Raw genomic sequence first — 11,470 nt, forward strand, 5'->3', positions numbered from 1 at the left:
GGTTCATTCTCAGACTGGCAATCTGTAACTAGTGGTGTTCCGCAGGGGTCAGTGCTGGGTCCCCAACACTTTACAATCTATATTAACGATTTGGAGGAGGGGACCGAGTGTAACATATCAAAGTTTGCAGATGATACTAAGATGGGAGGGAAAGTAGTGAGTGAGGAGGACATAAAAAACCAGCAAGGGGACATGGACAGGCTAAGAAAGTGGGCAGAGATTTGGCAGATGGAATACAATACTGGAAAGTGTGAGGTTATGCACTTTGGCAGGAAATATCGTAGAGCAAGTTATTATCTTAATGGCAAGAAACTGGAAAGTACTGAAGTACAAAGGGACCTGGGGGCCCTGGTGCACGAAACTCAAAAGGTTAGTATGCAGGTGCAGCAAGTGATTAAGAAGGCCAATGGAATGTTGGCTTTCATTGCTAGGGGGATAGAATATAAAAACAGAGAGGTATTGCTTCAGTTGTACAAGGTATTGGTGAGACCGCACCTGGAATACTGCATACAGTTTCGGTGTCCATACTTAAGAAAAGACATACTTGCCCTCGAGTCAGTACAAAGAAGGTTCACTCGGTTAATCCCGGGGATGAGGGAATGGACATATGAGGAGAGGTTGAGTAGATTGGGACTCTACTCATTGGAGTTCAGAAAAATGAGAGGCGATCTTATTGAAATATGTAAGAGTGTGAAGGGGTTGGATCGGGTGGATGCGGGGAGGATGTTCACGATGATGGGTGAAACTAGAACTAGGGGGCATAGTCTTAGAATAAGGGGCTGCTCTTTCAAAACTGAGATGAGGAGGAACTACTTCACTCAGAGGGTGGTAGGTCCATGGAATATGCTGCCCCAAAAAGCTGTAGAAGCTACATCATTACATAAATTTAAAACAAATAGACAGTTTCCTAGAAGTAAAGGGAACTAAGGGTTACGGGGAGCGGGCAAAATTAGGACATGTGTCTAGGTTCGGATCGGACATGGCCCTGTGGGTAGCGGAGCGGGCCCAGGGGCCGTGTAGCCTGCTCCTGCTCCTATTTCGTCTGTCTAATTCTGTTAGATTCAGGAGATGGTTCTGTGATAGTAGATTGGCGGTTAGGATCAGATCAGCCATTATCTTATTGAATGGCGGAGCAGGCTCGAGAGGCCAATTGGCCTACTCCTGCTCCTATTTCTTATGTTCTTATGTTCTTATGTACTCACGTCCACTTCCCTACCCTCTCCCCGTAACCCCTAATTACCTTATCTGCTAGGAAACTGTCTATCTCCGTATTAAATTTATTTAATGTTGCAGCTTCCACAGCTCTCTGTGGTAGGAAATTCCATAGATTTACTACCCTCTGAGTGAAGAAGTTTCTCCTCATCTCAGTTTTGAAAGGGCAGCCCCTTATTCTAACATTATGCCCCCTAGTTCTAGTCTCACCCATCAGTGGAAACATCCTCACCGCAGCCACCCGATCAAGCTCCCTCACAATCTTATATGTTTCGATAAGATCACCTCTCATTCTTCTGAACTCCAATGAGTAGAGTCCCAACCTACTCAACCTTTCCTCATACGTCAATCCCCTCATCTCCGAATCAACCAAGTGAATCTTCTCTGAACCGCCTCGAGAGCAAGTATATCTTTTGTTAAATATGGAAACCAAAACTGCACGCAGTATTCCAGGTGTGGCCTCACCAATACCCTATATAACTGCAGCAAGACTTCCCTGTTTTGATACTCCATCCCCCTTGCAATAAAATCCAAGATTCCATTGGCCTTCCTGATCACCTGCTGCACCTGCATACTAACTTTTGTGTTTCATGCACCAGGACCCCCAGATCCCTTTGTACTGTAGCACTTTGCAGTTTCTTTCCATTTAGATAATAACTTGCTCTTTGATTTTTTCTGCCAAAGTGCATAACCTCACACTTTCCAACATTATATTCCATCTGCCAAATCTCTGCCCACTCACTTAGCCTGCCTATGTCCTTTTGCAGGTTTTTTATGTCCTCCTCACTCACTGCTTTCCCTCCCATTTTTGTATCATCGGCAAACTTGGATATGTTACACTCGGTCCCTTCCTCGAAATCGTTAATATAGATTGTAAAGAGTTGGGGCCCCAGCACTGACCACTGCAGAACACCACTAGTTATTGATTGCCAGCCCGAGAACGAACCATTTATCCCAACTCTTTGTTTTCTGTTAGATAGCCAATCTTCCACCCATGCCAGTATATTACCCCAGTCCCGTGATTTTTTTATCTTGATCAGTAATGTTTTGTGTGGAACCTTGTCAAGTGCCTTTTGGAAGTCCAAATGCACTACATCCACTGGTTCCCCTTTATCCACCCTGTATGTTACACCCTCAAAGAATTCGAGCAAATTTGTCAAACATGACTTCCCCTTCATAAAACCATGCTGACTCTGTCCTATTCAATTCTGTTTATCCAAATGCTCTGTTACTGTTTCCTTAATAATGGACTCCAACATTTTGCCAACCACAGATGTTAGGCTAACTGGTCTTTAGTTTACTGCTTTTGGTCTACTTCCCCTCTTAAATAAGGGTGTTACATTAGCAGTTTTCCAGTCTGCCGGGACCGTTCCTGAGTCCAGGGAGTTTCAGAAAATAATCACCAATGCATCCACAATCCCTACCGCCACTTCTGTGAAGACCCTAGGATGTAGGCCATCAGGTCCGGGGGATTTATACGCCTTAAGTCCCCCTATTTTACCGAGTACCATCTCCTTAGTGATTTTAATCGTGTTTAGCTCCTCCCGCCCATTGCCCCCTGTTTGTCCAGTGTTGGGATATTTTTAGTGCCATCTCCATGTTCCCCACCAGTTTTTTCCCGGTCTCATCCTCTAAGGGACCAACGTTCACTTTAGCCACCTTTTTCTTTTGATATAGCTGTAGAAACTCTTGCTATCTGCTTTTATATTTTTTGCTAGTTTACTTTCATAATCTATCTTCCCCTTCTTAATTAATCTTTTAGTTATTGTTCGCTGGCTTTTAAATGCTTCCAAATCTTTTGTCCTCCCACTAGATTTGGCTACTTTATAGGCCTTGTTTTCAGTCGGATACTATCCTTTATTACTTTACTAAGCCACGGATGGCTGTCTTTTCTTTTACTCCCCTTTTTCCTCAGTGGAATATATTTATCTTGAAAGATGTGAAATATCTCCTTGAATGTAAATCACTGCTCTTGTACTGTCTTACACTTTAATCTGTTTTCCCAGTCCACTTTAGTCAATTCTACTCTCACACTTTCATAGTCTACTTTATTTAAGCTCAGTATGCTGGTTTGAGATCCAACTCTCTCACCCTCAAACTGAATTTGGAATTCAACCATATTATGGTCACTCATTCCAAGGGGATCCTTTACTTGGCCATTTTTTTATTAATCCTGTCTCATTACACAGGACCAGATCTAAGATTGCCTGCCCCCTGGTTGGTTGAGTTACATACTGCTCAAGGAACCCATCCCTAATACACTCTATGAACTCTTCCTCAAGGCTGCCATGCCCAATTTGATTACTCCAGTCAATATGAAATTTAAAATCCCCCATGATTATAGCTGTTCCATTATTACAAGCCCCAACTATTTCCTGATTCATACTCCGACCAACAGAGTTACAACTGTTAGGAGGCTTATAGGCTATGCCCACTAATGACTTTTTCCCCTTATTATTCCTTATCTCCAACCAAACTGTTACACTTTCCTGATCCTTTGACCCAATATCATTTCTGACTATTGCAGTGATTCCATCCTTGATTAACATAGCACCCCACCTCCCTTTCCTTCCTGTCTGTCCTTCCTAATTGTCAAATACCCTTGTATGTTTAGTTCCCAGTCATGATCATCTTGCAGCCATGTTTCCATAATATCCACCAGATCATACCCATGTGTAGTTATTTGTACCGTCAACTCGTCTATTTTGTTATGAATGCTGCATGCATTCAGATAAAGAACTTTCAAATATGTTTTCTGACAATGTATTCCTGCTTTTACCCCTTTTACTACTATACCTTTATCATTATACATTCTGTCCCTTCCTGACACGCTCTGGTTTTTAATTCCCCCACTGCTACCTTGCTCTATTGCCTTCTCCGCTGTCATTTTTATTTTTTGCTCTCTTAAAACCTCCCCTCCACTAATTAGTTTAAAGCCCTCTCTACAGCCCTAGTTATTCCATTCGCCAGGATTCTAGTCCCAGCACTGGCCAAGTGAAGTCCATCCCAATGGAACAGCTCTCTCCTGTCCCAGTACTGATGCCAGTGTCCCAAGAAGCAACGCCCATTTCTCCCTAGCCAAATTTGCACGTGGCTCAGGTAGTAATCCAGAGATTATTACCCTTGTGGTTCTGCTTTTTAATTTGCCCCTAGCTGCTTAAACTCCCTCAGCAGAGCCTCTGGGTGCTGAAATTGCCAGAATTGCAAAAAATAGGAGTTGTTTTCGAAACAGTTAAAGACGAATCATTGATGTCACTCAAATGTGCGTCCGGGAAACGTGAAATTAAGTTTGTCGTTTGTTTAGCTAGTCAGACGTTTGCAAATGACAATAAAAGCGCCAATCAAGCGCCTGGGGAGATAGTTTCGAACTTTTGATGACGTTGGCTGCAGTGAAGTATCAATGAGCTAAAGCTGACGCTGTGCATCTGAGACGAATTCAGTGAATATTATGGCTGACGTCATAAACAGCGTGCGAAATGCAGGTCTGGCCAAAGTGAAACACCTCCTTCCTTATTCAATACAACAATAAGAGAAATGGACATGAGTCAGACGCAGGCCCTTCTATTGAAAAGAGTAGGTAAAGGCAAATTGCAGGCCGAACCGTCCTACGTTTAAAACAAACAACTTGCATAATCACCGAATAATTTGCTCGAACACGTTTGCTATCAAGCTTTTTCATTACTTTTCACAGGATTATGTTGTAATTCGTATCCTATGGAAAATGGAAGATGTTATTACAATCATGGAAAATAAGAGAATGTGCGTAAAAGGAGCACGAAAATACTCGCACTGCAGGGGAAGATGGCTATCATTATTGTAACGAGGAAATTTTCATTACTTCAACATGGCTTCTGAAATCGACAGATTAGCATAACATAGGAGGCGTTTTGGAACACTTGAAAATTAATCATCGATACCACTCACAATAACGTCGTTGCTTATTAAAATTAAGTTTGCCGTTTGTTCAGTTAGATAATGAGAAAATGAGAAGATTTCAAATGACAACCAAAACGCCAGACAGTGGCCATGGTCAGAGAGTTGCGAACTTCAGATGAAGTTGAGTGTTGCGAGGTAACCACTGAGCTAAAGCTGACGCCGTACAACTCGGGTAAATCCAATCGATATAAATGGATTCAAAAACAGAAAGCGCATTGCAGGCCTGGGTAATGTAAAACACCTCCGTTCTTATGCAATAGAACGAAAAGAGACGTGAACATGAGTCAGATGCTAACAGGTTTATTACAAAAAAAAGGAAAGACAAATTGCAGGCAACACCTACTTTGCAAACATTTTCAATGCAAAGTTATTTCACTTTACTTAAAGACCGACTGCTATGAGTCAGAAAACGAGTGTCAAAAGATTTGTGTTCACCTATGATTGCATTCATAACGGATATTCATTCATTAGTGACCTGTACTGGATATACAGACTCTCATTGCAAAATTAGGGCACAATATCCTACGTTTAAAGCAACCAACTTGTATAAAACAGAAGAGTTTGTGTGAACACGTGTGCCACCAGGCTATTTCATTTCTTATCACATTTAGTTTCATAATGTCATAATTCGTATCCTGTGAAGACTGGAAGGTGATAGGCGAAACATGGAAGTGGGAGAACGTGCGTAAAAAGAGCCCGAAAATACTTCCACTGCCGGGAAAGGTACATATCATTATTTAAACGCTGAGTAATTTATTGTTTTCAACATGACTGCTGTTATTGCCAGATTGGAATAATATAGGAATTGCTTTTGAAACAATTACAGATGTCTTTCAAAATAACGTCCGGGCAAAGCAAAATTGTTGTTTGCTGTTTGTTTAGGTAGAAAAGAAGAGGATTAATGTCAATAAAAAACCAGACAGCGGACGTGGTAAGACAGTTACGAACTTTATATAAAGCGAGTCACTGCGAAGTAAGCACTGAGCTAAAGCTAGCGCCGTGGGACTGCGCCGAATCCAGTAAATATAAATGATTCACAAAAAGCATGCGCTATGTAGGTCTGGGCTATATGAAACAACTCATTTCTTATTCAATAAAAGGAAAAGACACAGTTCAGCAAGGCAGGTAAAAGGTAAAGTAGATTCCGTAGAGGGTATCAATGTGAGATACTATATGCGTATGCACGTGGGCGACTATTTCATTTTCTTTGGACTTGTATATTACCCCAGCTCATCTGTAAAGTGAAACGTCTTTATCGCTCACAACGCAGTGCTATTTTCATTATATAAATTATATTCTCACATTTGTATCTCGAGCATTGATATCACTGAGGGGCAAGGTAGGATGACAGGTCTTTAAAAAGAGAAAGTCACTCTTGGATGATTCTGGAGATAAATTAACGGTGTAATGATACGTTTCCGGTATCGGCAATGTTTCACCAGCTCCAGTGTAATGGAAAGTTTTGTTCGCCACAGACCTCCAATTAACAGCATTATTAGAATTGCTCCACATGCAACAACACATTGTGGAGTGATCATGATAGACATTTCTGTCTTGTTTACACTTGAGGAGGAGCAGAAAAAATATAGTTACAAGAAATATTAAGGAAGTAGACCCTAAAATAATAATTAAATATAGATTAATATCCGAAAAATACTCAGGATTTCTGGGTTTATCACGTCGCTCAGGTGTTTTTTCTGTTGTGTTGGTCATTATTGAGAAGAAGATTGTCGCCGTACTGGAGAGGCTTGGCTGTCCTTTGTCCTTCACTAAAACAACGAGCTTCTGTTCGAGGGCATCTTGGTCTACAATATTGCGGGTTGTTCTGATTTCTCCAGAGGATAGTCCCACATTAAAAAGACCGGGATCGGTGGCCTCCAATAGCTTGTAGAAAAGGCGTGCGTTCTGACCAGAATCTGCGTCAGTGGCGGTGACTTTGGTGACCAAGCAGCCTGGATATGCAGACTGGGGCACAATTTCTGCGGCTACTGAACTGTTCAAGGTTAAAGGTGAAACAATGATCGGCGCATTGTCATTTTGATCCAAGATAATAACGTTGATGATGGTCACGCGGCTTAGTGGAGGCGATCCAGCATCCTGAGCTTGAACTTTCATCTCGAAATGCTTCCGTTTTTCATAGTCAAAGGAACGTAACGCATAAATGTTCCCATTTTTTGAGTCAATAGTAAAATAAGCAGTCGCAGTCGCATCTTGTATCTGATTCTCTAGAATAGAATAGGAGACTTCCCCGTTATGGCCTAAATCAAGGTCCGTAGCGCTGACAACAAATATGGAAGCACCTGGAGTGTTGTTTTCCAGCAGGTACACATTATATGAGGTTTGCATAAATCTCGGCGCGTTATCATTTATATCAGAAACCGACACTAAGATGGTTTTATTTGTTGACAGAGCGGGAGACCCTCTGTCCCATGCGGAGATGGAGATGTTGTAAAATTGAGTCGTTTCGCGATCCAGTATATTGCTGGTTACCAATTTATAAAGGTCTTTCAAAGACGTCTGAAGTTTAAAAGGGACATTCATCGGAATCAGGCAGTAAACTTGCCCATTTTGTCCAGAATCTCGATCTGACACGCTGATTACAGCTACTGCAGTCCCAGGCACAGCATCTTCACGGACCATGCTTGATACCGAGGTTAACTTTACTTCGGGGGCGTTATCATTCACATCAATGAGTTTGAGAAGAACTTTGGACTGACCTGTCATTGGAGGTGTACCGTTGTCTGTAGCTTGCACATCAAGGTCATAAACATCTAATTCTTCAAAATCCAGCATTCCTTGAACCCTAATTTCTCCAGTTTGTGGGTTGATTTTGAATCGCTCTCGTACGTTTTGGGAAGTGTGAATTGTGAAAGAGTACGTTAGCTCAGCATTAGTACCTTCGTCTAAATCAGCAGCGTTGACTTTTATCACTAAGGTACCATTGGGTGCGTTTTCCACTAAACGCGTCTGGTATGTTTCATGAGCGAATACTGGAGCGTTGTCGTTGGCGTCCAGTATGGTAATAATAATCTGAGCGGTCCCAGATCTGAGGGGAATTCCACCGTCAATCGCCGTTAGTATCAGCTGAAAGCTGGACTGTTGTTCGCGGTCTAAGGGCTTCTCTAACAACAATTCAGCAATTTTACTGCCATCGCTTTTCGTCTGCATTTTTAAGCCGAAGTACTCGTTTGAACTGACCTGATATGTACTGATTGTGTTACTGCCCACGTCCCGATCCTGCGCGCTCTCGAGGGGGAAGCGCGTTCCTGGTGCGATTGACTCACCGATTTGCAAAGATAATCTAGGTTTTGGAAAAAATGGTGAGTGATCGTTCACATCGATGATATCCAGCTCAATGCGATACATTTCCAAAGGATTTTCGACGCTGATTTCAAATGAAAGGACACAGATGGAGCTCTTTCCGCAAAGCTTTTCTCTATCGATCCTTCCTTTAACAAGTAAGATCCCATTTTCCAGATTTACCTTCACATATTCGTGCCGGTCATCAAAGATAAGGCGAAAATTCCTCCCTGATAATTCCACAATATTTAATCCTAAATCGTCGACGACATTCCCAACAAAGGCTCCGTTTTCCAATTCCTCGGCAATCGAGTATCGAATTTGCCCGTAAACCAGCTCCGAGACACAAAGCAGGAAAAAGAAATACGCCCCACTGCTGCCGAATGTAATGGCCATTTTTCTCGATTGGGTTTTAACATGCACGTAGCAACTTTTTCGACAAAAGCTTTTGCTCTTCGGACTGCTATGCCATGAAATAATTAATTCAATATGTTAAAATACCGACATTATACAGAGAAATGTAAAGATTTGACCTGAGCGTTCCCTCTAAACATGGCCGCATAGCGTAAACGCAGACGTTTCCATTCTCATCTGCTCTGTGTTTGGCGACGACGTGAGAGGGGCTCGATCTCTCTCAACATCGAACTTCTATTGGTAGACAGCGACACAAAGAGCCTCAACCAATAACTGCATCTAATTTTTACTTAAAGCTAGACAGTACAAAATTACTGATACGTGTACTGCTAGTTAACTACTGTATTTAACACTGCGCAATCAAAATTTGAAGCACAAATGCAGATATTTGCACGATTTTTCTTCTAGTTTATGAATTAACTATAATTGAACAGCTGCAAATTTTCAACAGTTTTTTCTTCTCGGTAGTAAGAATACGTCGAGTCGATGTTAAAATGCTATGAACAAGTTATTAATAATTTCGATTGCCATTGCTTCAATGAGAAACTTCATTGATTCATGCTTTCATTAAACTAGTGGGTAATTTAATTCTGTACGAATTTAGCAGAATAGGTAAGCGAAAACCAGTGATGTGGTGTATTTGAATTTTCAGAAGGCATTCGATAAGTTGCCACACAAGAGGTTATTAAACAAAATTAGGGCTCATGGGATTGGGGTAATATACGAGCATGGATTGATTAACGGACAGAAAACAGAGAGCAGGAATAAATGGGTCATTTTCGGGCTGGCTGGCTGTAACTAGTCGGGTACCGCAAGATTCAGTGCTTGGGCCTCAGCTATTCACAATCTACATCAATGATTTGGATGAGGGGACCAAAGGTAATATATCCAAATTTGCTGATGATACAAAGCTGGGTGGGAATTTAAGTTGTGAGGAGGATGCAAGGAGGCTCCAAGGGGATTTTGACAGGCTAAGTGGTAGATGGAATATAACATGGAGAAATGTGAAATTATCCACTTTGGTAGGAAAACTAGAAAAGCAGAATATTTTTTAAATGGTGAGAGATTGGCAAATGTTGGTGTTCCGAGGCACCTGAGTGTCCTTGTACACGAATCACTGAAAGTTAACATGCAGGTACAGCAAGCAATCAGGAAAGCAAATGGTATGTCGGCCTTTATTACTGGAGGATTTGAGTATAAGAGTAAAGACGTCTTACTGCAATTATATCGGGCGCTGGCGAGACTACACCTGGAGTATTGTGCACAGTTTTGGTCTCCTTACCTAAGGAAGGATATACTTGCCATAGAGGGAGTGCAACGCAGGTTCACCAGACTGGTTCCTGGGATGGGGGGATTGTCCTATGAGGAGAGATTGAGTAGACTAGGCCTATTTTCTCTAGGTTTTAGAAGAGTGAAAGGTAATCTCATTGAAAATACACAATTATTACAGGGCTTGACAGGATAGATGTAGGGAGGATGTTTCCCCTGGCTGGGAAGTCGGGAACCAGGGGTCATAGTCTCAGAATAAGGGGTCGGCTATTGAGGACTGAGATGAGGAGAAATTTCTTCACTCAGAGGGTGGTGAATCTTTGCAATTCTCTACCCTAGAGGGTTGTGGAGGCTCAGTCGTTGAATATATTCAAGACAGAGATCGATAGGTTTTTGAATATTAAGGGAATCAAGGGATATGGAGAGAGTGCAGGAAATTGGAGATGAGGTAGAAGGTCAACCATGATCTTATTGAATGGCGGAACAGGCTCGATGTGCCAAATGGCAGACTCCTGCTCCTATTTCTTATGTTCTTATGTTCTTAAGCATGTCCTAATTTCATAAAGCTTAATTTCAAAGCCTAGTAAACAAGCTTAAACAAATGCCCGCTCTTCACTTTATGATTACAACGTCAATTCATCTCGACATGCTAGTCGGGGAACTGTAACCATATTGACACAGAGTTTGTTGTCGGAACGACCGCGTTTCAAACCATCTTTGAAATTGACTGCAAGTTCGGAAATTCCACTTGCGCTTGTACATGCGCAAAATCCCGAACTTGTGACCTGTCTGAATAGACAGATCATCTGCTGTGACATTCAAGTCCTCATTGAAATCGAAAAGTTCGGCTAATTGCCCAACTGCTGCGCATCAAATATGCTGGAAATTTTACGGCTGGTGCAAACAGGAGCAGGCGCAGTAAGGGGAGGGAGATGAGAAAATTGAATAATAATTAAAAAGTAACACATAAAAGAACCTACCAGGCAGCTGTACAGGCTTGGTTCGCAAACACCGCTGGGATCACGTGGGCTGGCCCAATGAATGAAAGAAGGGAGTCCCCATTCACGCTTATGGGGATTCCGCACATACAGAAGCCCCACAAGCATGAATGGGAATAGCCCAAAAACTGCGTGTACACATTCAATAAATTAAAAAAATTATACAGTTAAAAATAATTGAAATGCCATTTAATTAAATATCTAACACAAAAATGTAACTTTTTGTAAAATAAATTTAAAGTTTTAAAGGGGCTAAAAACAATTGTACCTTATTGTACAGGATTTTTAATGTTTAAATGTTTGAAAAATTTTTTTTTTATGTCTTACACTGGCTTTTACCA

At 41.6% G+C, this 11,470-nt stretch overlaps 1 protein-coding gene across 1 annotated transcript; it reads right to left on the bottom strand.

The window, feature by feature from the left end:
- Window positions 1-5,432: 5,432 nt before the first annotated feature.
- On the bottom strand, window positions 5,433-11,140 carry LOC147114295 (protocadherin alpha-C2-like). The gene has a single exon (XM_085995981.1). It carries the CDS (start codon window positions 8,842-8,844, stop codon window positions 6,439-6,441), a length of 2,406 nt encoding a protein of 801 aa, XP_085852107.1. The 5' UTR covers window positions 8,845-11,140; the 3' UTR covers window positions 5,433-6,438.
- Between the last annotated feature and the right edge of the window lie 330 nt (window positions 11,141-11,470).

This window comes from Somniosus microcephalus, chromosome 8, assembly GCF_052327205.1.
Source record: "Somniosus microcephalus isolate GS21.2 chromosome 8, FLI_Smic_1.0, whole genome shotgun sequence".
NCBI classification, from domain to species: domain Eukaryota; kingdom Metazoa; phylum Chordata; class Chondrichthyes; order Squaliformes; family Somniosidae; genus Somniosus; species Somniosus microcephalus.

Excerpts from the sequence above, each read along its gene's own strand:
- LOC147114295 (XM_085995981.1), bottom strand. The coding sequence starts at position 8,844 with ATGGCCATTACATTCGGCAGCAGTGGGGCGTATTTCTTTTTCCTGCTT.